The sequence below is a fragment of the Ovis aries genome, chromosome 12, assembly GCF_016772045.2.
Source record: "Ovis aries strain OAR_USU_Benz2616 breed Rambouillet chromosome 12, ARS-UI_Ramb_v3.0, whole genome shotgun sequence".
Lineage (NCBI taxonomy): Eukaryota > Metazoa > Chordata > Mammalia > Artiodactyla > Bovidae > Ovis > Ovis aries.
This window is the reverse complement of record NC_056065.1, coordinates 28,519,553-28,546,794: the sequence shown is the minus strand read 5'-3', so window position 1 is coordinate 28,546,794 and position 27,242 is coordinate 28,519,553. Positions and strand designations below refer to the sequence as shown.

Here is a 27,242-nt window from a genome sequence, read left to right as displayed (position 1 = left end):
CCAAAGAATACCAAGGAGAGATAAAAAAGCCTTCCTCAGTGATCAGTGCAAAGAAATAGAGGAAAACAATAGAATGGGTAAGACTAGAGATCTCTTCAAGAAAATTAGAGATACCAAGGGAACATTTCATGCAAAGATGGGCACAATAAAGGACAGAAATGGTATGGACCTAACAGAAGCACAAGATACTAAGAAGAGGTGGCAAGAATACACAGAAGAACTGTACAAAAAAGATCTTCATGACCCAGATAAGCACGATGGTGTAATCACTCACCTAGAGCCAGACATCCTGGAATGTGAAGTCAAGTGGGCCTTAGGAAGCATTGCTGCTACTGCTGCTAAGTCACTTCAGTCCTGTCTGACCCTGTGCAACCCCATAGACGGCAGCCCACCAGGCCCCCCCGTCCCTGGGACTCTCCAGGCAAGAACACTGGAGTGGGTTGCCATTTCCTTCTCCAATGAATGAAAGTGAAAAGTGAAAGTGAAGTTGCTCAGTCATATCTGACTCTTAGCCACCCCATGGACTGCAGCCTACCAGGCTCCTCCATCCATGGAATTTTCCAGGCAAGAGTACTAGGGTGGGGTGCCATTGCCTTCTCCATAGGAAGCATTACTACAAACAAAACTAGTGGAGGTGATAGAATTCCAGTAGAGCTATTTCAGATCCTAAAAGATGATGCTGTGAAAGTGCTGCACTCAGTATGCCAGCAAATTTGGAAAATTCAGCAGTGCCCACAGGACTGGAAAAGGTCAGCTTTCATTCCAATCCCAAAGAAGGGCAATGCCAAATAATGTTCAGACTATTCCACAATTGCATTCATCTCACATGCTAGGAAAGTAATACTCAAAATTCTCCAAGCCAGGCTTCAATAGTACATGAACCGTCAACTTCCAGATGTTCAAGTTAAATATAGAAAAGGCAGAGGAACCAGAGATCAAATTGCCAACATCCGTTGGGTCATAGAAAAAGCAAGAGAATTCCAGAAAAACATCTGCTTTATTGACTATGCCAAAGCCTTTCATTGTGTAGATCACAACAAACTGTGGAAAGTTCTGAAACAGATGGAAATATCAGACCACCTTACCTACCTTCTGAGAAATCTGTATGCAGGTCAAGAAGCAACAGTTACAACCAGACATGAAACAACAGGCTGCTTCCAAGTTGGGAAAGGAGTCTGTCAAGGCTGTATATTGTCTCTCTGCCTGTTTAACTTCTATGCAGAGTACATCATGCGAAATGCTGGGCTGGATGAAGCACAATCTGGAATCAAGATTGCCAGGAGAAGTATCAATAACCTCAGATATGCAGATGATACCACCCTTATGGCAGAAAGTAAAGAGGAACTAAAGAGCCTCTTGATGAAAGTGAAAGAGGAGAGTAAAAAAGCTGGCTTAAAAATCAACATTCAGAAAACTAAGATCATGGCATCTGGTCCCATCACTTCATGGCAAGTAGATGGAGAAACAGTGGAAGCAGTGACAGATTTTATTTTCTTGGGCTCCAAAATCACTGCAGATTTTCCAAGATTTCCACTCCTTGGAAGAAAAGTTATGACCAACCCTCTGGTATACAGTAGGGCCTTGTTAGTTATGCATTTTAAATATAGCAGTGTGTATATATCATTCCCAAACGGAGAAGGCAGTGGCACCCCACTCCAGTACTCTTGCCTGGGAAATCCCATGGATGTGGGATCCTGGTAGGCTGCAGTCCATGCGGTGGCTAAGAGTCGGACACGACTAAGGGACTTCACTTTCACTTTTCACTTTCATGCACTGGAGAAGGAAATGGCAACCCACTCCAGTACTCTTGCCTGGAGAATCCCAGGGACGGGGGAGCCTGGTGGGCTGCCGTCTATGGGGTTGCAGAGTCGGACACGACCGAAGCAACTTAGCAGCAGCAAACTTCCTAACTATCTCTTACCCTCCCCCTTCTCCTCTGGTAACCATAAGTTCAATTCTCTAAGTCTGTGAGTCTGTTTCTGTTTTGTAAATAAGTTCATTTGTAACATTTCTTTTTAGATTCCTCGTATAAGCTATATCATACAATATTTCTGTTTCTCTGTATGATCATCTCTTGGTCCATGTTGCTGCAAATGGCATTATTTTGTCCTTTTTAATGGCTGAGTGATATTCCATTGTATATACCATATTTTCTTTCTCCATTCTTTTGTTCATTGGTATTTAGGTTGCTATCATGCCTTAGCTATAATAAACAGTGCTGCACCAAATATTGGGGTGCAAGTATTCTTTCAGACTGTGTTTTTCTCTGAATATGTGCACAGGAGTGGGATTGTAGGATTATATGGTTTAGTTTAGTTTTTTAAGGAACCTCCATACTGTTCTTCGTACTGCCATACCAATTTACGTTCCTACCAACAGGAGTGTTCCCAAGTTCTGTCGACACCCTCTCCAGCATTTATTATTTTTGGATTTTTTTTATGGAGATACAAATTTATTTCTTGATGGAATTTATTAAAAATGGGAACATTGGTCTGATAAACTCTCCTTTACTTTTGGAACACTTAAATGTTTATCTCACTCTTACTTTACCCAGCAAAAGCAAACTTGTCAAAATATGAAATTAAATGTTCAGACTTTCAATTTGCAAAGCAAAGGGAGGAAATTACTTTAAAATACTTTAGTCACTTTTATGATACAACAAGGAAAAAGTTTTCAGTCATATGTCTGAGGAGTTTTTGTCTAGTTCTTTCAGATTTAAAGTTTTGAACTACCTTTTCTTGACCTAATTATATAGTATGTTAAAGTCAGTGAAGGTTTGTCCAAGCTTATTAACTTCAATATACCTTTTTGATTTTGGACTATCAAAACCTTTTTAAAATACATATACAGAACATCCACATACAAATTAATTAGTGTATAGAATTTACTAAAATAGATTTGAATTGCCTCAACACTGTATAAAAGTAGATACTACACTAGTAGTCTCAGTCAGTCTCTGATCATTGCTTTTCCACTTTGAAAATTTGTCTTGTCATACATGGACATTAATAATAATTCAGGAGTAGGAAAGGGGATTTATCCTAGACAGTTCTGTTTTAACCACTTTTAAAACTATATATTAGTGGCTTTGGAAAACTCTGCTGCTGCTGCTAAGTTGCTTCAGTTGTGTCCGACTCTGTGCAACCCCATAGACGGCAGCCCACCAGGCTCCCCTGTCCCTGGGATTCTCCAGGCAAGAGTACTGGAGTGGGTTGCCATTTCCTTCTCCAGTGCATGAAAGTGAAAAGTGAAAGTGAAGTCGCTCAGTCGTGTCTGACTCTTGGTGACCCCATGGACTGCAGCCTACCAGGCTCCTCCGTCCATGGGATTTTCCAGGCAAGAGTACTGGAGTGGGCTGCCATTGCCTTCTCCGTGGAGAACTCTAGATACCGTTTTCTCTGTACTTCCCTCTCTCCATCACCACTCTGAAGGTTGTTCTTTTACAGATGTTCTCAGCATTGTCTTATCATGATTGTTAGTCCTCTTTTTATTTTTGAAATTATGAATCTCTGCGGAAATCTGCTTATTAATTTGAAAGTAGAATACATTAAAAAAAAGAGTCCATTTTGTGTGCCACACTCGACCTGTATGCGACAGCCTAAAAGCGCATTACTTGATTATATAGGAGAGATAGGAAACCATGCTTAATTATAATAACTTATTTAAAGGGATAGGTTTTTAAAATAACAACCTTATTGAGATATTATTCACATACCATACAATTCACCCATTTAAGTGGACAGTTTTGTGGTATTTAGTTTACGGTTCAATTCACAGATTGTGCAGGCATTGTCAGAGTTCATTTTAGAACGTTTTCATTATCCCAAAAAGCAAACCTATATTTTTAGCAGCTACTCCTCGTTTCCGCCAAATCCGTTTCCACCCCAAACCTAGGCAACCGATAATCTAATTTCTCTCCAGCTGTTCTGGACATTTAATGTAAATGGAATCTTGTGATATGTAATCATTTGTGACTGTATTCTTTCAAGTAGCATAATGTTTTGAAGGTTCATTCATGTTGTAACATGTATCAGTACTTCTTATTGCCAAATAATATTCCATTGAATGGATGTATCACATTTTATTTATCTGTTCATCAGAGGGACATTTGTTTCCACTCTGGCTATTTCGAGTAAGACGACTATGAATGTTCACGTATGGATTTTTGTGTAGATGTATATTTTCATCTCTATGAATATGTATCTAAAAGTGGAATTGCTGAGTCATGTTAAAACTCTCCTTAATCTTTTATGTAACTACCAGGCTATTTTCCAAACCAATACAGTATTATAAAGTAAAATGAAATAAAATTAAAAAAAAGAAAGAAAGAAACAAAATGAGGTCCCTAATAGGGAAAAAAAAAAAAAGACAGGTCTGATGCAATTTTCCTTTTATCTGTTTTGTAAAGTATCCAAGCTTGTAAAAGTGTGTGTTATTCACCTTTAAATGAACTATAAAACTGCTTTAGATACTTGTTTAAAAGACTAACAGGTAAGACTGTTAAAGCTAATCACTTACTAATTTTAAAAAATTTTTTGAAGTGTAATTTACAATGTAAATGTAAGAAAGTAAAGAAGGGGATTTCCCTGATTGCCTAGTGGTTAGAATTCCAGACTTTCACCGCTCTGACCCATGTTCAATCCCTGGTCAGGAAACAGAGACCTCACAAGCTGTGCAGCATGCCCCCCAGCAAAAAAAAGTAAAAAAAATCCACAAGATCATCTCAGTGGATGCATAAAAACCATCTTACAAAATTAAACATCTCTTCATGGTGGAAAAGCAAACATTCTTATCGAACTAGGAATAGAATGAAAAACCTGGTAGAGAATATTTACCAAGAAAACTTATAGCATGTATCATACTTGTTAGTGAAGTGTTAAAAACTTTCTCTTTAAGACTGGAAATAAGATAAGGGAGCCTACAATCACAGCTTTTATTTAATAGTACACTAGAGGGCCTAGTCAATGTAATAAAACAAGAAAATGAAGTAAGAGCTATAAAGATTTGGAAAGGAAAAAATGAAACTCTTTTATTCACAGATGATGTGGTTGTGTACCTAGAAGCTGTAAAAGAATATGCAATTAAATTATTAGAATTAATATGTGAGTTTAGCAAAGTTGTAAGATTCAAGGTCAGTTTTTTAAGCAGTTGTTTTTCTATATATCAGCAATAAGCTGTTAAAAATGAAATTTCAAAAAATACCATTTAAAACTACATACCTTGATATAAATATAAGATATATTAAACTTCTATATAGAAAACTATTAAATGTTGAGTGAAATTAAAGAAGACCTAAATAAAAAGAGATAGTCATGATTTCAAAAATTATTTTTTGAATAGAGTCATTTTCATCAAATTTATCCATAAATTGAATGAGATCTCAAGTGAACTTTGCATGTGTGTGTACACATGTATGCATAAGTGCATTCAAACTGACAGGCTGATTCTCAAATTTATGTGGAACTGCAATAAAGTAGGATGATTTACTCTTGTATATCAAGACTTATTACAAAGCTGGAGTTTCTGAAGACTGTGTGCTACCGGCCCAACATAGAGAAATAGACCATGCAACAGATAGAGAGCCCAGGAATAGATTTGCATGTGTGCACACTCTCGATCTACGAAAAGGTGGTCCTGCAGAGCAGTGAGGAAAGAAAGGTCTGTGAAATAATGGTGCTGGATTAACTGGATATCCGCGTGGGGAGGGAGATAAATCTCAAACATAGCCAGATGACTGCCATTTTAGATCTAAATGTGAAAGGCAAAACTATAAAGCTTCTAGAGGTGATTGCTGCTGCTGCTGCTAAGTCACTTCAGTCGTGTCTGACTCTGTGCAGCCCACCAGGCTCCGCCGTCCCTGGGATTCTCCAGGCAAGAACACTGGAGTGGGTTGTCATTTCCTTCTCCAATGCATGAAAGTGAAAAGTGAAAGTGAAGTCTCTTAGTTGTGTCCGTCTCTTAGCCACCGCATGGACTGCAGCCTACCAGGTTCCCCCATCCATGGGATTTTCCAGGCAAGAGTACTGGAGTGGGGTGCCATTGCCTTCTCCATTTGGGACTGATATATACACACTGCTATATTTAAAATGCATAACTAACAAGGCCCTACTATATACCAGAGGGAATTCTGCTCAATATTTATATAACAATCTAAATGAGAAAAGAATTTGAAGAGGTGATTAGGAGAGTAATTTTAAGATCTTGAGGTAAGAATTTTTTTAATGAAATAAATGTGAATAGATAGTTCATAGGAAAAAAAATACAAATGACTCTTAAATATGTGAAAAGGGGTGTGTGTGTATGTGTGTGTGTGTTCAGTTGCTTAGTCATGTCTGACTCTTTGTGAACCTGTGGACTGTAGTCTGCCAGGCTCCTCTGTCCATGGGATTTCCCAGGCGAGAATACTGGAGTGGGTTGCCATTTCCTCCTCCAGGGGATCTTCCCGACCCAGGGATCAAACCAACATCTCTTATATCTCCAGTATTGACAAGCAGCTTCTTTACCATTAGCACCAGCTGAGAAGCCACATTTGAAAAGGTGGTCAAAGAAACAGTTAAAAAAGATTCTACTTTTTAGTGAAATTGGCAAAAATTAAAAGCTGTAACAAAACATTACAGTGATACTGAGCCTGCACATGCTAGAGCCCAGCCTCCAAAATGAGAGAAGCCACCGAGCACCGCACAGCCAAAAAATTTTTTTTAATTATTGGTGAGCCTATGGGGAAATAAGCGTTCTTAAAAGTGAATTAGTACATCTTCTGCGAAGGGCATTTTGTCAATATCTATTGGAATTTAAAATGCACAATGCACAAGCCCTTTGATTTAGCGGTTGCACTTCTAGGAACTTCTGCAGAGAGATTTCCTTTATTTATTCCTCCCAAACAAATAGCCATAGTCTCAATTTAATAATAGTTTATTTTTCCCCACTGATTTGAAAGGGCAACTTTATTGTATACTAAATTCCCATGTATGAGTAAATACACAAGCATACATACATATATAGGAATTACCATATATTAAAGACTGCCCACTGTTCTGTTCCATTGGAAGATTTGTTACCCATGCCAGTTCCACAGTTTAATCTGCCATCTGCCAGTATAAGTTCCCTGTTTGTCCTTTTTCAAAATGGCTTTGGTCATTCTTGTACATTTATTATTCTATTTTCTGTGTTAATACTTAATTATTTGACCATTTTAAAACATAAGGGAAATACTTATCTTCATTTAGGATATTCAGAAAGAAGTGCTGAAGACTTTGAGGGCAGTTTCAAAAGAGGGGACTCCAGCAGTATTTGAGAAGTTGGAGATACAAGCAGATGATAATTTTGAAGAGGATGATATCTGTTTCATTTTAAGATTCTTTTCGAAAATGATTCATTTGTTATTTCACTGTAGATAAAGTCCTTGTATGTCTTTATTTAAATAACTCATTAATATGTTGAACACAAAAATTGAGGCTCAAAACTTTTGATATCCTCACCCTCTAATAATTTTGACTACTTCTGAGTCTGCCACAATACACACTTAACACTCAAAAAAAATTTGACCAAATTAAACTCAACACCATGTCCCTAGTCCAGCCCAACAGGGAAATGGAGTTAAACTCACCATGTCCTGTTTATCCTTGCATAGGAAATACTAATTTTTTTGATAGTAGAGTGGGCTTAACTCCACAAAAACTAAAGCTTAGGAATGGGAATTCAGGAAGCACCAATGGATATACTGGGTGTGACTCTGGGCCAGTATAAGAACTTGTGTGTGTGTGCTCAGTCGTGTTCAACTTTTTGCATCCCCATCAACTATAGCCCACCAGGCTCCTCTGTCCATGGGATTTTCCAGGCAAGAATGCTGGAGCAGATTGCCATTTCCTTCTCTAGAGGATCTTCCCCACCCAGGGATTGAACCCACATCTCTTACATCTCCTGCACTGGCAGGCAGATTCCTTATCACTGCACCACCTACGAAGCCCATTATAGAACTTACCTTTCCAACAAATAATGTGTGCTCTCACTTAGATATCAAATCTAAAAACAAACAAACAAAAAAAACAAGAAACCAAGCTCATAAGTACAGAGAGCAGATTGCTGGTTGCCAGAGCTTGGTGGAGGAGAAGGGCAGGTAGGGTGAAATGGGTAAAGGGGATCAAAAGGTACAAGCTTACAGTTATAAAATAACTGTAATAAGGATGTAATATACAGTATGGTGGCTGTAGTTAATAATACTGTATTGCATATTTGCAAGTTGCCAAGTAGATCTTAAAAGTTCTCATCACAAGGGAAATTATGTATGGTGACAGATGCTAATTAGACTTGTAGTGATCATTTTGCAGTATAGACAAATATAGAATCATTGTGTTGTACACCTGAAACAAATAGAATTTTGTATGTCAGTCTACCTCAGTTTAAAAACTAATTATGAAATAAATAATCTTTAAATGACATCCCTTCCCTTGTCTCCCTGTGACGTTGTTTCCCTTCCTCCTCTTTCACTGCATCAGATCCCATGGTGGCGGAATTCTGATGCAGTCTACCTTCAGATCCTGCATGCTTACCACTTACTGGCTGTGGTACATGAACCTCAGATTCCTCCATATGTAATGTGGGGATAATTATAGTATCCTTCTTGGGATGGTTGTAAGGATTCTGTGAGATTCTCTTAAACACTTAGAACAGTACCTGGTACATTATTAATAGTGTGTGCTGTTGAGCAAAACATTTAACTTTCCTGGGCCTCAGTTTTCTCATCTGTAAAATGACAAGGCTGAACAAGATGATCGCCAGGTTTCTGTTAGCTCAAACAACTAAAACGCTGTGATTGGTTACTAGTGTAAGTAGTTTATCCCTACCGGTCTAGGCACACTTTTCTTTCTTAATTGTACTTGTTTCCCCAGTGCGTGATGATCTGCTTTCTCAGAAATCCTGTGAAAAACAGAAGTGTGGTTCAGTTTGGCTTGACTAAAGAAGTCTCATTGCAGCATTTGTAGCTGGAGTGGAACGGATAGTGTAATTTACTGGAGGTGTTATGAAGACAGGAAAGGAAATGGAATCAAAGTCCATTTACACTTACTGGTAGGAAGCAGATACGAAATGATGGCAATGGTGATAGCAGTTAATACTTACTGAATATTTTCTATGCGGAAGGCAATATGCTACACCATATATTATTTCATTTAATCTGTGCCATAATCTCATTAGATAGAAGTTCTTTTATCCCCAGTTTGCAGATGAGAAAACGGGCACAGAGAAATTAAGGAACTTGCTTAAAGTCACACAGCTAGTATGTAATAGCGTTGGGTTTTGCACATGTAATCTGATTCTAGCACCCATAACTGTTATCCATTATGCTATACTGAATTGAGTCCAAATGGAGAATCAATTAAATAACTAGAACACTTCAAATGAATATATATAATTTTTTACCAACTTTTTATTTTTGAAAATGGTAAAGTTACTAAAAAGTTGAAGGATTTCTATAAGAAACATACATAGATTCAACAGTTTTGCTTCATTTAATCTGTCTTGTACACACGCACACTCTTTCTCTCTCTCTCTGTACAATCTCCATTTTTTAAAAAGTAAATGACAGACATCATGACACTCCTAAGAACAAAGATAATCACCTAAATAACAATAATACCATGATCACCTATAAGTAGTATAACATTGAGCATAGTCTGTTTTAATAACCTGTTTGTCTGTTTTTAATAAGTCCAGTATCCTAGTAGATCATTGACATTGTATTGTTAAAAAAAAACCTTATCAAAATCTGACTTTTTTTCCTTCTCAGAAATCATATTCCATGCCCATTGGCATTGAATTTCAACGGAGATATGCAACGATTGTTTTAGAGCTTGAACAACTGAACAAGGACCTAAACAAAGTTTTGCATAAAGTTCAACAGTACTGCTATGAGGTAGGTAGTTTGTATGAAGTTGTGGGGGTGTGACCTTGAGGGATTATAGCTCTCTAAAATAATTTAGAGACATCCAGAAAAATAATTACTCTTAATTCTATCCCACAGGCTATGAGGCACAGTCAAAAACATAAATAGAAATTTTAAAAATAAACTTTACATTAGAACTATGAATTCTTGAACTGCAGTCGCATACATTATAGGATTATTTGTGAATTATCATTATTGTTATGTACATAAAATTATATGTATGAAGGTGGTTCACCAGTTTCACCAAAAATTTAAGTTTCTTACAAAGAAGAATGAAATGATTGTGATGACTTTAGTATGCTCCAGCATTTGCGTTCTTAGAGGTTGTATATTTCCAGTAAAGCCACTCTTTTTTTTTTTTTTTTGAAGTAGAGTGTTTTGAATTAGCATTCAAAAAGTATCCTTTTGAACTAGAGTTTTTATCTTTTCTATGAGTGGGATTACTTGATCATAATGGTAACTCTGTTTTTAGTTTTTAAGGAACATCCATACTGTTCTCCATACTGACTACCAGTTTACATTCCTACCATCAGTGTAGGAGGGTTCCTACCTTCCATACCTTCTCCAGCATTTATTATTTGTAGACCAGTTGATTTACAGTGTTTCAAGTATACACAAAGCAATTCAGAGACATATATTCTTTTTCACATTCTTTCCCATTATAGATTATTACTGAATATAGTTGCCTATGCTGTACAGTAGGACCTTGTTTATCTGTTTTATATATGGTAGTGTATATCTGTTAATCCAGCCTTCCTAATTTATCCTTCCCCCATCCCTTTTCCACTGATAATCCTCTCTATGTCCTCTTTTCTATGTCTGAGAGCCCATTTTGGTTTTGTAAAAATTTTATTTGTGTCACTCTTTGATCCTTTTTTGGTACCATGTTTTTAGATTCTAAAAGTAAGTGTTCTCATAATGACATTTGCCTTTCTCTGTCTGACTTACTTCACTTAGCATAATAATCTCTGGGTGCATCCATGTTGCTGTAAATGGCATTATTTCATTCTTTCTTCCCGCTGAGTAATATTCTATTGTATATATGGACCACATATTCCTGTGCTTTGTTTTTTTTTCCCTTTTACCCCATCTTCTTTATCCATTCTTGTCCTGATGGACATTTAGGTTGCTTCTGGGTCTTGGCTATTGTAAATAGTGTTGCTATGAACTTTGGGGTGCATGTTTCTTTCTTAATTAGAGTTTTGATCTTTTCCAAGAGTGCGATTATGACATCCTAATGGTAACTGTTTTTACTTTTTAAGGAACCTCCATACTGTTCTCTGTACTGGCTATACCAATTTACACTCCTACCATCAGTGTAGGAGGGTTCCTTTCCTACGTACCCTCTCTAGCATTTATTATCTGTAGACTTTTTGATGATGGCCATTCTCACTGATGTGAGGTGATAACTTTTTGTAGTTTTGATTGCATTTCTCTTATAACTAGAGGTGTGGAGCATCGTTTCATATACCTGTTGGCCATCTGAATGTCTTCCTTGGAGAAATGTCTCTTTTGGTCTTTTGCCCATTTTTTGATTCTTTAGGTTTTTTTGATATTAGGCTTATAAACTCTTTGTTTATTTCAGAAATTAATCCCTTGCAGTCACATCATTTGCAAACATGTTGTCTCATTCTGTAGGTTGCCTTTTTATTTATGGTTTCCTTTGTTGTGCAAAGGCTTTTAAGTTTAATTAGGTCCCATTTGTTTTTTCTTGCTCTTGCTTTCATTACTGTAGAAGATGGATCCAAAAAAATATTGCTGTGATTTATGTCAAAGAGTGTTCTAGTATCTGGTCTTACATTTAGGTCTTTAATCCATTTTGAATTTATTTTTTATATGGTATTAGAGAATGTTCTTTGCATGAAATGTTCCTTGGTATCTCTAATTTTCTTGAGATCTCTAGTCTTTCCCATTCTGTTGTTTTCCTCTACTTTGCATTGATCACTGAGGAAAGCTTTCTTATCTCTCCTTGCTATTCTTTGAAACTCTGCATTCAGATGCTTATATCTTCCCTTTGCTCCTTTGCTTTTCACGTCTCTTCTTTTCACAGCTATTTATAAGGCCTCATGAGACAGCCATTTTGCTTTTTTGCATTTCTTTTCCATGGGGGTGTTCTTGATCCCTGTCTCCTGTACAATGTCACGAACCTCATTCCATAGTTCATCAGGCACTCTATCTATCAGATCTAGGCCCTTAAATCTATTCCTCACTTCCACTGTATAATCATAAGGAATTTGATTTAGGTCATACCTGAATGGTCTACTGGTTTTCCCTACTTACTTCAATTTAAGTCTGAATTTGGCAATAAGGAGTTCATGCGCTGAGCCACAGTCAGCTCCCAGTCTTGTTTTTGTTGACTGTGTAGAGCTTCTCCATCTTTGGCTGCAAAGAATATAATCAGTCTGACTGCGGTGTTGACCATCCGATGATGTCCATGTGTAGAGTCTTCTCTTGTGTTGTTGGAAGAGGGTGTTTGCTATGACCAGTGTGTTCTCTTGGCAAAACTCTTATTAGCCTTTGCCCTGCTTCATTCTATATTCCAAGGCCAAATTTGCCTGTTAGCCCAGGTGTTTCTTGACTTCCTACTTTTGCATTCCAGTCTCTTATAATGAAAGGACATCTTTTGGGGTGTTAGTTCTAAAAGGTCTTATAGGTCTTCATAGAACCATTCAATTTCAGCTTCTTCAGCGTTACTGGTTAAGGCATAGGCTTGGATTAGTGTGATATTGAATGATTTGCCTTGGAAATGAACAGAGATCATTCTGTCGTTTTTGAGATTGAATCCATGTACTGCATTTCGGACTCTTTTGTTGACCATGATGGCTACTCCATTTCTTCTGAGGGATTCCTGCCCACAGGATTAGATACAATGGTCATCTGAGTTAAATTCACCCATTCCAGTCCATTTTAGTTTGCTGATTCCTAGAATGTTGACGTTCACTCTTGCCATCTCCTATTTGACCACTTCCAATTTGCCTTGATTCATGGACCTAACTTTCCAGGTTCCTATGCAATTTTGCTCTTTATAGCATCGGACCTTGCTTCTATCACCAGACACATCCACAACTGGGTATTGTTTTTGCTTTCGCTCCATCCCTTGATTCTTTCTGGAGTTATTTCTCCACTGATCTCCAGTAGCATATTGGGCACCTACCGATCTGGGGAGTTTCTCTTTCAGTATCCTATCATTTTACCTTTTCATACTGTTCATGGGGTTCTCAAGGCAAGAATACTGAAGTGGTTTGCCATTCCCTTCTCCAGCGGACCATATTCTGTCAGACCTCTCCACCATGACCCGCCCGTCTTGGGCGGCACTATGTGGCATGGCTTAGTTTCATTGAGTTAGACAAGGCTGTGGTCCGTGTAGTTAGATTGACTAGAAATGGTAAGGACCTAACAGAAGCAGAAGATATTAAGAAGAGGTAGCGAGAATATACAGAAGAACTGTACAAAAAAGATCTTCACGACCAAGATAATCATGATGGTATGATCAGTCACCTAGAGCCAGACATCCTGAAATGTGAAGTCGAGTGGGCCTTAGGAAGCATCACTATGAACAAAACTAGTGGAGGTGATGGAATTCCAGTTGAGCTATTTCAAATCCAAAAAGATGATGCTGTGAAAGTGCTGCACTCAATATGCCAGCAAATTTGGAAAACTCAGCAGTGGCCACAGGACTGGAAAATGTCAGTTTTCATTTCAATCCCAAAGAAAGGCAATGCCAAAGAATGCTCAAAGTACTGCACAACTGCAGTCATTTCACACACTAGCAAAGTAATGCTCAAAATTCTCCAAGCCAGGCCTTCAGCAATACGTGAACCGTGAACTTCCAGATGTTCAAGCTGGTTTTAGAAAAGGTAGAGGAACCAGAGATCAAATTGCCAACATCTGCTGGATCATCTAAAAAGCGAGAGAATTCCAGAAAAACATCTATTTCTACTTTATTGACTATGCCAAAGCCTTTGACTGTGTGGATCACAATAAACTGTGGAAAATTCCGAAAGAGATGGGAATACCAGACCATCTGACCTGCCTCCTGAGAAATCTGGATGCAGGTCAGGAAGCAACAGTTAGAACTGGACATGGAACAACAGACTGGTTTCAAATAGGAAAAGGAGTACGTCAAGGCTGTATATTGTCACCCTGCTTATTTAACTTATATGCAGAGTGCATCATGAGAAATGCTGGACTGAAAGAAGCACAAGCTGAAATCAAGAATGCCGGGAGAAATATCAATCACCTCAGATATGCAGATGACACCACCCTTATGGCAGAAAGTGAAGAGGAACTAAAAGCCTCTTGATGAAAGTGAAAGAGGAGAGCAAAAAAGTTGGCTTAAAGCTCAACATTCAGAAAACTAAGATCATGGCATCTGGTCCCATCACTTCATGGCAGATAGATGGGAAAACAGTGGAAACAGTGGCAGACTTTATTTTGGGGGGCTCCAAAATCACTGCAGATGGTGACTGCAACCATGAAATTAAAAGACGCTTACTCCTTGGAAGGAAAGTTATGACCAACCTAGATAGCATATTCAAAAGCAGAGACATTACTTTACCAACAAAGGTCCGTCTAGTCAAGGCTATGGTTTTCCAGTGGTCATGTATGGATGTGAGAGTTGGACTGTGAAGAAAGCTGAGTGCCGAAGAATTGATGCTTTTGAACTGTGGTGTTGGAGAAGACTCTTGAGAGTCCCTTGGACTGCAAGGAGATCCAACCAGTCCATTCTAAAGGAGATCAGTCCTGGGTATTCTTTGGAAGGACTGATGCTGAAGCTGAAACTCCAATACTTTGGCCACCTCATGTGAAGAGTTAACTCATTGGAAAAGACTCTGATGCTGGGAGGGATTGGGGGCAGGAGGAGAAGAGGACAACAGAGGATGAGATGGCTGGATGGCATCACTGACTCGATGGACGTGAGTCTGAGTGAACTCTGGGAGTTGGTGATGGATAGGGAGGCCTGGCGTGCTGCGTATCATGGGGTCGCAAAGTCGGACACGACTGAGCGACTGAACTGAGAGAATGTTCTATTTCATTATTTTACATATAGCTGTCCAGTTTTCCCAGCACCATTTACTGAAGAGACTACTACTTTTCTTCCATTGTATATTTATGCCTCTTTGTTGTAGATTGACCATAAGTGCATGGGTCTAGGACTTCCCTGATGGCTCAGACAGTAAAGAGTCCACCTGCAGTGTGAGAGGTTCTATCCCTGGATTGGGAAGCACCCCTGGAGGAGGGCATGGCAACCCACTCCAGTATTCTTGCCTAGAGAATCTCCATGGACAAAGGAGCCTGGTGGTCTACAGTCCATGGGCTCACAGAGTCAGACACGACCTAGCAACTAAGCACAGCATTGGTTATTTACAACCACATCTGTTTGTGATGTGAGATAAGCAGCTTTTTATGATACTAGCCTCTTCATTGAGTCCCAAAGATCTGCCATTTTTGTTGATATCAGTCCACTTGAACTGAAGGAAATGAACTGCGATTACCTTTAACTAAATTCTGAGTATGTTTTGCTCATTCCTTTAGCCATCCATTATTATTTTTATTTTCCTGATAATTGTCATTTACCTACATAGCAATATGTGTCCTCCTAGCAAATAGAGTTCTCCCTTTGGACTAGCAACCATCCACAAGAGGTGCAAACCAAGCAGCCCAAGGTGGCATAAAACATGCGGAAGTGGATCTCCTTCTGTATCTGATTGCGTACACAAGGCCATATGTGATACTCATTTCCTAACGGAGTAAATTTAATTTAATTTTCACAAAGCTCTTAGGAAGTACAATATTGGTTTTAAAATAAGAACAAGCAATTCCACTTCTGTGTATATATCAAAGATATATGAACATGTATTTACCAAAAGATAGACACTAGAACATACATAGCATCACTGTGCATTATAGCCAAAAATTAGAAATTACCCAAATACACATCAATACTAAAATGAATCAGTAAATTATCATATAATATACAATGGAATTCTTAGCAATAAGAATGAGTGTGTGGACATATTTGTTCATATGAGAACATGCAAATATTGAACAGATGAAGTCAGACACAAAAGAATATATTATGTATAATTTCATATTATGTAAGGCTCAAAAGCCAGCAAAAACTAATATATATAATAAATAATATATAGCTCTGTATTGTTATAATATATATATATATATATAAAAGTCAGGATGGTGGCTACCCTTGGAGTATTATATATTTATGTATACTTCAGTTTAAAAAAATGTTAAGTGTTAGAAGACAAGATTATTCATTGCAGTGTTACTGACAGTCACAAAACATTAGAAGTAACCTAAATGCCCATACATAGGGAATTGGCTGAATAACTTATGGCGCATCCCATAGTGGAGCGGGGTGCTGCTATAAGAATGATCAAGGAAGCTCTCTGTGCTAATGTAGGCACATAGCTTCCTTAACCGAGTGATCAAAGATAACATAAATAGCAGTGGGACAGATAAACATCATACGCCTCCTAGTCACAATGAACTGAGAACAGCAACATCACTTTTGTGGTGTTCCCGCCAAAGGCCTGTTACCTTAGTTTAATCAAGAGGAAACAGACAAACCCACATTGAGGGATATTATGCAAAATATTTGGCTGATATTCTTCAAAGCTATCAAGGTTATGAAAGACTGAGGAACTGTTCCAGAGTAAAGGAATCTAGAGAGACAGGACAACCAGATGTATTCAGGGGGAAAAGTAGCTAGGTATTGGGACAGTTGATGAAATCTGAATATAGACTGTTAGAAAATGGTATTATGTCTGTGCTAAACTTCCTGATTGTGATCAGATCATTGCTGTGTGGTTATTAAGTATTTAGGAGTAAAGAGGCACAGTGTTTGCAACTTATTCTCAAATAGTTAAGAGAAAAAAAATCTATATACAAAGAAAGGTCAAATGTTAACTCAAACACAGTAAAACATAAGCAATTAGTGAATCTGGGTAAAAGGTTATCAAGAAATTTTTGTTCTGTTCTTTTTTTAGAAGTACCTAAAAATTAAAAGGTACCCAAAATATAAAACAAATCAAAAAATAAATACTGTTAGAGGGAAAAAAAATTTCTAAAGTAAGAGTGAGATTGTTTTTGTTATACAAATGCTACTTTTATAAAAATCCTAATCTGAAAACAGGGCACAAACACACAGAAATCATCATGGCCTTATGAATGTATATCTTATGTTTTAATCGTCTGTATTCAGCTTGCTCCAGACCAAGGGCTCCAGCCTGCAGATCAGCCAACAGACATGAGACGAAGGTGTGAGGAAGAAGCACAGGAAATAGTTCGGCATGCAAATTCCTCAACAGGACAGCCCTGTGTTGAAAATGAAAATCTGACAGACTTAATCTCCAGGCTTACAGCTATTTTATTACAAATTAAGGTAAATTTCAGAGGACCTTTTGGAGAAAATATTAAGAATACTTTCTTCATTTTGACACCTAAACAAACTGCTAATTTGGTGCTAAAAAATTAAACTATATATTAGAGCAGAGTTTTTGTCTGTATTCGAAGTACAATTAAATTTTGAAAAAAAATTTTTTTTTCTTTAGTGTCTAGCAGAAGGAGGAGACTTGAATTCCTTTGAATTTAAATCACTTACAGATTCACTAAATGATATCAAGAGTACAATAGATGCTTCTAATATCAGGTAATTCATTAGATGTACTCTATTTTTATATGAAATTCATAGTGATTTCCAGTATAAGTACTGTAAGAATTATACATATTTATGAACTAGTCATGATTTTTATCCTTTAAGTAAATTGTAAATGAGCTTTCATTTTATATGCAGTCTATTGACAGAATTTTCAGATGGATTTTTTTATATAAAGGAATCAAAAGACATATAATATTTAGGTTTGGGTTTGGCATAGAGGTTTAACTTTGAAGTAAGTCTTCCCCAAAGAGAGATTTGCCTATCCTCTCTTTCCAGCACTCCCGTGGCTTCTTCGCTTCTCTCAAGCATAGCTTCTCAGTTACTACTGGAGTAGAATTATGGCTAATGTAAAGGGAAGATGTATTACTTATGTGGGGTTGTTATCTTAGCTATTTCCTAACTGAAATTCAGCCTTTTCTTTTTAGAAAAACTGTTTTTCTTAATTTTGTGAGATAAAGTAGTTAACCATGTTTCTTCTTTCTTTAGTTGCTTTCAGAATAATGTAGAAATTCATGTTGCACATATTCAGAGCGGCCTGAGCCAGATGGGAAACTTACATGCCTTTGCAGCAAATAACACCAACAGAGACTGAATAGAAGATTTAAGTATCCCAACTGCATAGGACATTGTTTTTGTGAAGTTCTCTTCCTTTATATAGGCTTCCAACACCAAATAACCTATCTGCTGGAAAACAAGGAAAATTTAAATCTCCAAATAAGGCATTTTAATATACTCTACTGCTTCTTGAACCAGCATTGCTGACCAGCATTATATTTATTTTTCTTTTATTACTCAGCTGCAGTAGCACTGCTTATGTTATATATGTTTATTAGCAAGTATTTTTAAACTGAAAATGTCTGAACATAACCTAATTTCATGGAAGAATATGTTGACCATTTTTTTAATGTGCATGAATTCAGCTCAACCCAGGCAGACAACTACTGCAGTGGAGAACATGAGGAAACATGGTCTTTTGCGCATTGTGCATGGCAGTGTGGAAACTCCATCTAGAAAATCACACCTCCAGTTCATTTAGTCGGTCACCACTTCAGTCTTCAAAAGATGACATCATGAGATGTGGGAAGTCCTCACTTTTAGGAAGCCACTGGAATATAGGTGGGAAATACGGACTTTACAAGTATATATGATATATACTTGCAATGTGACATGGTTCTATAGATCATTTTATAATAATAAATATTTTAATTTATCATAATTTATAAAAGAAACCTTTGTTGTTTGTCTGTTGAAAGAAAATGAAGGAGCAGGAAAGAAACATTACTGCAAGATGCTAAATTTCAGCAAATGGATTTGGCATGTCTTTTCCCATCAATTCAGGGCAAAAAGTGCTATTGTTATGGGATTTATTTTCAAAAGACTGATAACACACTATTTTCATATTTTTTTGTTTATTTGCACAATTTTTGAACCAGATTACTGGTTAAAATCCAACAGTTACACAATTTTTAAAGTAAAAAAATTTTATAAGGAAAACAAATATAACAGCCAGTGCTAGAAAATGGAGAAAAAAGGTTTGTATTTGGTTGTGGGCTTTTTTGGTTTTCGGTTTTTTAAGGAAACCCCTGCCTAAGATGTTAATCTTGTAAAAAGTGTGTATTTGGAATTTTCTCTGTTTTAATATAGAATATTATAAAGTCAAAATATAAATTGTTTTCAGATTTGGAGTTTAAGATATAGCTGTAGAAGTGGCTTTGATTCTTTTAGATGTCTCATAAAATGAGACTTTTTATATGTTAATGTATAATAAAACTGAAGATTATTTTCCATTTGAAATTTTTGTATAGTTTAAAAATGCTTCCATATTCTTTGTTGGTATTGTGCCACTGCAGAACTTTAGTGCAGAGTTTATATTTAGCTAAACTGTTACGTTTAATTAAGAAATGTATAAATCTTTTATTCTTAATATTTGTAATTCTAAATAAATTGATTTATGAAAATTAATGATCTTCATTTTCATTTAATTAATATAAGTTGATAAATATTTCTTCTATTTAAAATGTTTTTAAAATTATCTTTTCCACTAAACTATATTTTTAGGAGGGACAGTACAAATTTATTACTAAATCATTTTGAATTAAAATACCATTAGGATTTTTTTTTTCCCCATGGCTAAGTAATCACTGTGGAAAACACTGTGAGCATGTAAGTAACTTGGCTTACTATAGACCTAGAGAAAGGTTGATTTTTAATATATTCTGCCTAGACTCAGGTAAGCATTTTTTATATTTTTTCTTCTGCATTTAAGGCTGACTTGTCACACTTAAATTATACCTAGTTTTGTGCTTATGTAATTAAGCATCATCTGTATCTTTCAGTGCCATCATGTGTTGATGACAAGAACTGTGCCTAAGAATATATTTGAATTTTATTTTTAAGGAAGAAGAAATCTATGTAATTCAAAGTAGACATTTAGGATTGGCTGTGCATTAATTTAAATAATGCTACCACTGCTTAACACCTTTATGGAACCCTAAAGAAAACTATCAAAGCCAGATTGAGTGAGCAAGCAAGTACATCATGCTTTATGTAGATTTGGTTCTGAATTTCTGTTAGTTCCAAAAATCAGATTCACTTGCTACCATTGAGAATCTACAAACAAACTTGCCTGTAAATTTTTTTTTCCTTGAATTCAAGCCCTTTCTCCATCTTCACTATCACCAATACTGTCCGCCCAGTGCCCTCATCCCTATTCTGGAACACAGCAGTCAGTTCCTAACTTGTCTGCCAGCATCCACTCAGCTCTCCGCAGAAGCAGCCAAAGCGATGCTCTTAAAATGAAGAACTGGTCAGGTTATCCCCAGCTAAAGTCCTACATCTCTCAGGACAAATTCAGAACTCTTCCTCAAGACCTACACAGCCATGCCTGATCGGGCCTCCCCTCATTTCTCCACCCTGCTCCTCAAGTCTCCAGGGTCTTTGCACACTCAGTGCCCTCTGTGCTCCCTCTCCCTTTACTTTGGTAACTCCTGATGGTCCTGCAGATTTCACCTTCAGCATCCCTGTCTGAAGGTATCTTCAGAAAGGAAGATAATCTTTGACCACAACAGGTCCTCACAGGCCTCCTCCATCCAGCACTTGGTCACATTTGCAATTTTGTATTTCTTCTGTCTCCATCCTGGGCTCTTGGGTCCATTGGGTGGGGAACTGTTGCTGGTTTTGCTCACCATTTTATTTCTAGGCCCTGCTAAAGTGCCTTTCATAGGCACCAAATATTTGTGGAATAAATGAACAAGAGTTTCAAAGGAGTTCTAAGCAACATTTGTGTCCCTGGAATAAAAATAGGGTCCTTCATGATGATTGCTTTGAAAGATAAGACATACGCACTTGGATGTACAAATACTGATTAAGGAGTTGCCTTTAAACCTATCACATTATCATTAGTCCTAACTAAAAGGTCAGGCCAATATAACAGGCATTATATGGTGGTGAATAAATGGTGGACTGAGTCCTAGATTTGAGTCCTGGCCGTTATTTATTAGCTATGTGACTTTCAACCACTGCTTAAATTTTGTAATTTTTAAAATAATAACAGTCCCTACCTTACATGGCAGTTGTAAGGATTAAACCTATAATGCCTGTAATACATTCAACAGTTAGGGTCTCTTAAGAGTTTCAGAGCAGTACAGACCACTCTTAGAGGATCCTATATTAAAAATTGTGACAGTACTTGAACATTTATAGATTTTTTTAACTGTTCACTGGGGAAAAGAGAACATAATATAAATATAATAATAAAATTAATACTCTTATTATAAGATTTCCTTTAAATGTGATCCTTAATGGACTGTTAAGTTTAAATGATATGCCTCTCAGTTGTGAATGCATTTATATTATCTCATTTGGCCTTGTCACAAGTCTAAATGTGAAGGAAGCTGTGATAGTGAGACCTCCTGGCCAACCCCATAGTAGGCCCCAAGCATGATGTATAATAAAAAGCAAGTACTGAAAATAAGACCTAATGTTTATCATCCCATTTTTTATTTCAGACAGTTTTCAGAAGTCATCTGCTACTAAAGCCTGAACTATATCCTGGTTGCCTATAATAGTGGATTTGCTACTCGGAAAAGTACAGGCCACTCAACCCCTCTATGAAAATCAGGGTAACGGGCATGTATAATCCCTGAGGTTTTCAGCGTAGTTCACAGTCTTTTGGTAATCAAGACCTGAGTCCTGTGGAATTCCCTGGTAGTCCAGTCCTGGGGAATTTCCTGGTGGGCCCTCGCTTTCACTGCCAATGGCCCAGGTTTGATCCCTGGTTTGGGAACTAATATCCATGCCAAGTCATGTGTGCTGAGTCACTTCAGTTGTGTCTGACTCTTTGCAACCCTATGGACTCTAAGCCCACCAGGCTCTGTCCATGGGGATTCTCCAGGCGAGAATACTGGAGTGGGTTGCCATGCCCCCCTCCAGGAAATCTTCCCAACCCAGGGATCTAACCCACGTGTCTTGTCTCCTGCACTGCCACCTGGGAAGCCCCATGCCAAGGCATATTCAAATTTTTAAAAATTCCATTAAAAAAACAAACACCCGAGTCCTGGCCCCAGTCCTGGTTTCTCATGAGCTGCCTCCAAAATACAATTTATAAAAAAACCTCACCTGTGATTACCTCATATACAAAGAGTTTCCTTTTGCCTTTAGAAGTTTAAAAATCCTCAAAATAACAAGACAATAACTCAGAATAACTTGAAAACAATAATTTGCATACATCCTTATCATATAAATTGGGAACAAGAAATCTGGAACCAAAAGATTCATGTTACTAAACTTTGAACAAGCTTGACAGACTTTTAACCAAGTTAAGCAATACAGTGGCCTCTGGATATAACAGTGACTGGCTTTAGAAAGTAAATTTGCAGAAACTTCTTGCAGAAATGTTTTTCATGGCCACAAATGTGTACTGAGCAGTTATGGAGTGAAGTGCTGTACTAAGCTGTCTAAAGAACAGAACTTATTTAAATAGAATTAACAGTGAAACATTTATGGGAAACATTTAATAATAAAGTTGCACAGAAGTACAGGTAACAAGTGCTAAGGGTAATGCTGCAGTGACTAAAGTAATAGGTACAAAATCAGGATTAGAGGAAGTTATAGCCTTCAGCAAGAGGGAGGTCTAGAGTGTTTTGAAAGAGAGAGGTTATACGTTTGCTTCCAAAACTGAAAGAAATGGCTTTGAGACAGGCATATATTGTGGATGGGTGAAATTAAGATGTGCACAACTGTCCTATAGGCTATCTATGTCAGTTACCTAGAAGAGCAACCAAAAGGTCTTTATAATTTGGTAGCAACTGAAAGCTACTACAGGTTTTAGAGAGTAGTTTTTTAAAAGTTGAGAAAATAGTGGCAGAGGTCTCGAATAATCTGGATGCAGAATCACTGGAACTATGAAGGCGCATAAAGATGTGAGGCCCGATTTTAAAAGGAGTAAATCTTGACGATAGGAGGAGGGTTGAAGGAGCTGGGTTAACATAAGTTTAAGGTTATTAGCCTTTGGAGGAGCCAGATGAAGACAGCAGCTGTCAAGCACAAGGGGAAATTGAGTCAAACTGAGGAGTTCTTGTGAAAATAATGAGTTCTGAGAAACTAATTCGAAAAAATTACAACAGGGCTGGTAAGAAGGAACAGATAAGGAGACCAAAATGAATGTGCATATTTGGAGATGTGTTGGTAAAAATAAATGCCAGAACTCCTAGGTGGTGTGTACTGTGAAGAAGGAACAGGCCATGGGCAACAGGGGAGGAGGCTTCACAGGTGAGAGATGACTCAAGACCATTATCAAGGTTAACACGGATGAGTCCTTAACATGGAAGCCAGAAAGGACAGTATTCCGATGTGTGTCCCCAACTGTCAGTCATGGTTCCTCTGAGCTCACCCTGAATCCTCCCAGACTCAAGAGTTACCAAAGGCGGAAAAGATGTGTTCCTCCCATGAGTCCAGCTTTGAACCAATGTCTTCGGAGAGAGGAGAACAGGTTTCAAAGTTCTGACCCTGGGAGTTAGGGTCAGAGATGCCTCCTCCAACCTTGTTGGGATTGGGCAGGCAGTTCACATCTACCTCCAGAGGCGGCTGGGCCTTCAAATATTTTGCTTCAGTTTCACAAGCAGAGTGGTGGAGGAACAGCTCCGGCCTGGCTGAGGGTTGAAAGGGTTTCCCACTCTGACGACGTGACTTGGCACGCCTGTTCTGGAACCACACCTGGAAGAGGGAAGAAAGAAACTGCTTCTGGTTGGAGTCCTCGTGCTACTTTTACCTTCATAGTTCACTGTAAGTTCCAGTTAACATGCCCTGGCTCCCTGCTCTGGAACCTTATGCTTTTCACAAAACATTCCACAAAATCAGAGCACCTGGCTTTCTTGACCTCATCATTCCCAGGTGTAAAACTGCAGTAATACCTAGTTCTTTATATAGGGACATCTTTATTGCTTTATATAGGGACGTCTGCAATGAAAAAATGAGGCCACAGCAACAGCAGCACTTAGAATTTTAAGGGGAAAAAGTGCTGCTGCTAAGTCGCTTCAGTCGTGTCCGACTCTGTGTGACCCCATAGACAGCAGCCCATCAGGATCCCCCGTCCCTGGGATTCTCCAGGCAAGAACACTGGAGTGGGTTGCCATTTCCTTCTCCAATGCATGAAAGTGAAAGTGATGTTGCTCAGTCGTGTCTGACTCTTGGCGACCCCATGGACTGCAGCTTACCAGGCTCCTCTGCCCATGGGATTTTCCAGGCAAGAGTACTGGAGTGGGTTGCCATTGCCTTCTCCCGGGGAAAAAATGCTACTATGCCTTAAAAGAATCGGGAGAATCAATTTTCAAAAGTGTACTCCCTTGTCAAATTATTTAAGGAGACATTTTTCTCAGCGGACTTCATTCACTTAGGTGAATAAAATTTTTGCTCCCTATTTCCCAACAAATACCAGAGGACCTGTCCTGCTTAGGAAGCTTCTGTGCCAGCTGTTGAAACTGACAGATGCATTCCACCAAAGATGTGGAAAAACAAGTCCACTCTCTCCCAGTGTGAAAATCAGGGTTCCTACTTAGAACTGCTCTTAGGTACAGACCATGGTGCCACAGACCAGGCAAAAAAGGCAGCCTTCTTATGACCACCAAGCTCCAGGATTCTGACCTAAATTACTTTAGGCAATAAACACATCTTGCACTAAACTTTTCAAACCGTGACATGAAACTCCATATGCTTCAGGCTTTACCCCCCAAGACACATCCTTTACAACCCACATTCCAAATCCAACACCTGACAAGGAAGTGGCCTAGGGGCCCAGGGGGGCAACTTGGTGGGCCAGCAGGGGGAAACACCAACTGCACCTCGTCTGCCCCTTCTTCCTGGATAAGGAAAAAAGTGTGAAAATACTCCCTATTACCTTCCTGCTGAGGACTTATTTTTTGACCATTTTAAGAGACCAGCTAGCCTCCTGGGAGAAGCCCTTATACTCAGCAATGAGAGACAGAAGTCATTGAGCGTGAGCCTGAATTATTTCATTCAAGCCTCACGATCACCGTAGCCAATAGACACTGATTTTACAGCCTAGAACACTGAGGCTCAAGGGAAATAACTTGCGCAACGTCAAGTAGGTGGCACTGGCGAACTCGCCAGCCCGCCGTGGGCCGCTCACCTGGATCCTAGACTCGGGGAGCAAGGTGAGCGCGGCCAGGCGCTCACGCAGGTGGATGTCGGGGTACATGGTCCGGCGGAAGACGAGCTCCAGCAGCTGCAGCTGCTCGGGTCTGAACGACGTGCGCTTGCGGCGCTGCGATGCCGACGAGACGGCCGCGCCTTTAGGGGGAGCAGGCGGGCCCAGGCCGGCGGGGGGCGGCGCGGCGGGCCCGGGACCCCTCCCGAGAAAGCCGGCGAAGGCTACCGGGGAGCCGAGCTCCGGAGTGGAGCCCGAGGGGCGCGTGAGGAGCAGGCCAGCGGCGGGGTTCGGGGGTGGCAGGAACGCCCCGCCGGGGTGGGCGGGCAGGTAGGCGGGGGGCGCGGCGATCTCCTCGAACTGGAGCTGGCTGGACTCGGCTGCGGCCATCTCTGCCCGACCCCAGTGCACCGCCGGGAGGGGAACGGCCTTTAGTTATACTGGCCCCGGGGCCGAGGGCGGGGGCCCGGGGTGGCGGTGAGATCAAAGCGGGGGACGCGGGGAGGCCCGTGTCTCTTGGGGTGCGAGCCCGCCCCCAACCCCGCCAGACGCCGGTGGGGAATAATCGCTTCCGCTGCCCGTGGGATGGAGGGAGGGAGGCGTGAACTTGGGCCTGGGCCCCCTCCGTCCCCTCCCCCGTCCATCTGCTGGGCCAGCCCCACCACCACCGCCACCACAATCAACAACCCCCAGAGCAGGTCTGTCCCGGAGGGGAGTGCCTAGGGGCCCGAGTGCGTGGGCGGAGTGGGGCAAAACTGCCCTCCTCGAGGGCCAGGTCCCGCACGCAGGGCAGCGAGGGGGCCAGCCGCCTATCTCTCCCATGGCCAGGCAAAGAGCCTTGCCCGCTGCCCTGTCTGTAGTCATCAAAGGTATTTATTTACGCCCCCTGCTATGTGCTAGACCCAGTACCAGGTTGGTCAAACAGCCCAGCCCCTGTCCTCCTCAGACCTCCGCAACAAATCCTGAATCAGAAGGAGGGGGTGCAGATAAAGGGACCTCAAAGAGAGGCAGTAAACTCACCTTGGAGGGGAGGAGACCTTTTGTCTGGAATGTCCCAGTGGGCCTAGGAATAAGGGTACCCTAGACACAGCAGAGTTAGGAATGTGCCTTTCTAGATTCAGGTATTGACCCCTGATCTGGCCTCTCTGGAGAACCCTGCAATGCTCAAGGCTTCTCTTAGCTGGAAGGGAGAAGTTGAAAGGGGCACCCCGAAGTTTTCACTCCCTCTTGCCTCTGCCCTCAGGGCCTCACTTAAGATTCGTATCTTATTCTTATTTGTACTGTGGTCATGGTTCCTGTACCTGCCTCCCCTCATAGTTATAAAGGCTTAGGGAGCAGGAGCCACTTCTCTTGATCAAGTCTGTCCAGTTGTCGAGTGTCTGCTTTGTATGTCTACTGCTATGTATGTAAAAGGCACCATGCCAGACTTTCCGTGAAGGTCTGTAGAAGTGGATGCCACTGAACTGATTTATTGAAACTCACAGGCCAGAACAGAAGCAGCTCCACCACAGTGCAGTCTTCAGGAGAGAGAGACTTGGCTCAGAGGCTCTTCTTGTTCCCAGAACCTGAGCCCTGATTTCACCAGGACCGTGTACTGTCATTGGCTCCAAGGGGGCTCTGAGCTAGAAGGATCTTTTAGGCCACAGCCCCTGCCTGTCTCTATCCATCCTAGAATGCTCGGAGACAGCCTCAGGAAGAGCTGGATATTTTCGTCCTGAGCTGACCTTCCAGGTGTCAAAGCAGAAAGGATTTTTTTTTTTACTTTTTGGTTGCACCTGCGCAACTTCTTACTTTCTCGACCAGGGATCAAACCCTCACCCCCTGCAATGGAAGCATGGAGTCTTAACCACTGGTCTGCCAGGAAGTCCCCAGAAAGGATTATTGGGGCTGCTGCAAATAGGAGCCCTATGCTTGATTCTCTCCCTGTGGGTGTGGGGGTGGAAGATGTGGTCTGGGACACA

General features: G+C 39.8%; 2 protein-coding genes across 6 annotated transcripts in view; one reads left to right on the top strand and one right to left on the bottom strand.

The window, feature by feature from the left end:
* LIN9 (lin-9 DREAM MuvB core complex component) overlaps positions 1 to 19,580 on the top strand; it is a 90,335-nt gene extending 70,755 nt beyond the window's left edge. For 2 of the 4 annotated variants that reach the window (XM_042257148.2, XM_004013634.6), the window contains 4 exons: positions 9,785 to 9,910; positions 17,163 to 17,342; positions 17,512 to 17,609; positions 18,105 to 19,580. In XM_042257148.2, coding sequence (XP_042113082.1) covers positions 9,785 to 9,910; positions 17,163 to 17,342; positions 17,512 to 17,609; positions 18,105 to 18,210 — 510 coding nt within the window. In that variant the 3' untranslated portion in view covers positions 18,211 to 19,580. The remainder of the gene's footprint in view (positions 1 to 9,784; positions 9,911 to 17,162; positions 17,343 to 17,511; positions 17,610 to 18,104) is intronic. The other 2 variants (XM_060396056.1, XM_042257149.2) reach the window with 1 other exon arrangement.
* MIXL1 (Mix paired-like homeobox) lies at positions 18,919 to 25,671 on the bottom strand. 2 transcript variants are annotated; one of them, XM_042257150.2, is made up of 2 exons: positions 25,264 to 25,671; positions 18,919 to 23,855 (listed from the first exon to the last, which is right to left on the bottom strand). In XM_042257150.2, the coding sequence occupies exons 1-2, from the start codon at positions 25,669 to 25,671 to the stop codon at positions 23,526 to 23,528; spliced, it is 738 nt and encodes a 245-aa protein (XP_042113084.1). In that variant the 3' UTR covers positions 18,919 to 23,525. The 2 variants fall into 2 exon arrangements, with proteins under 2 accessions (XP_042113084.1, XP_004023328.2); XM_004023279.5 differs by having other exon boundaries at positions 18,919 to 23,831.
* Between the last annotated feature and the right edge of the window lie 1,571 nt (positions 25,672 to 27,242).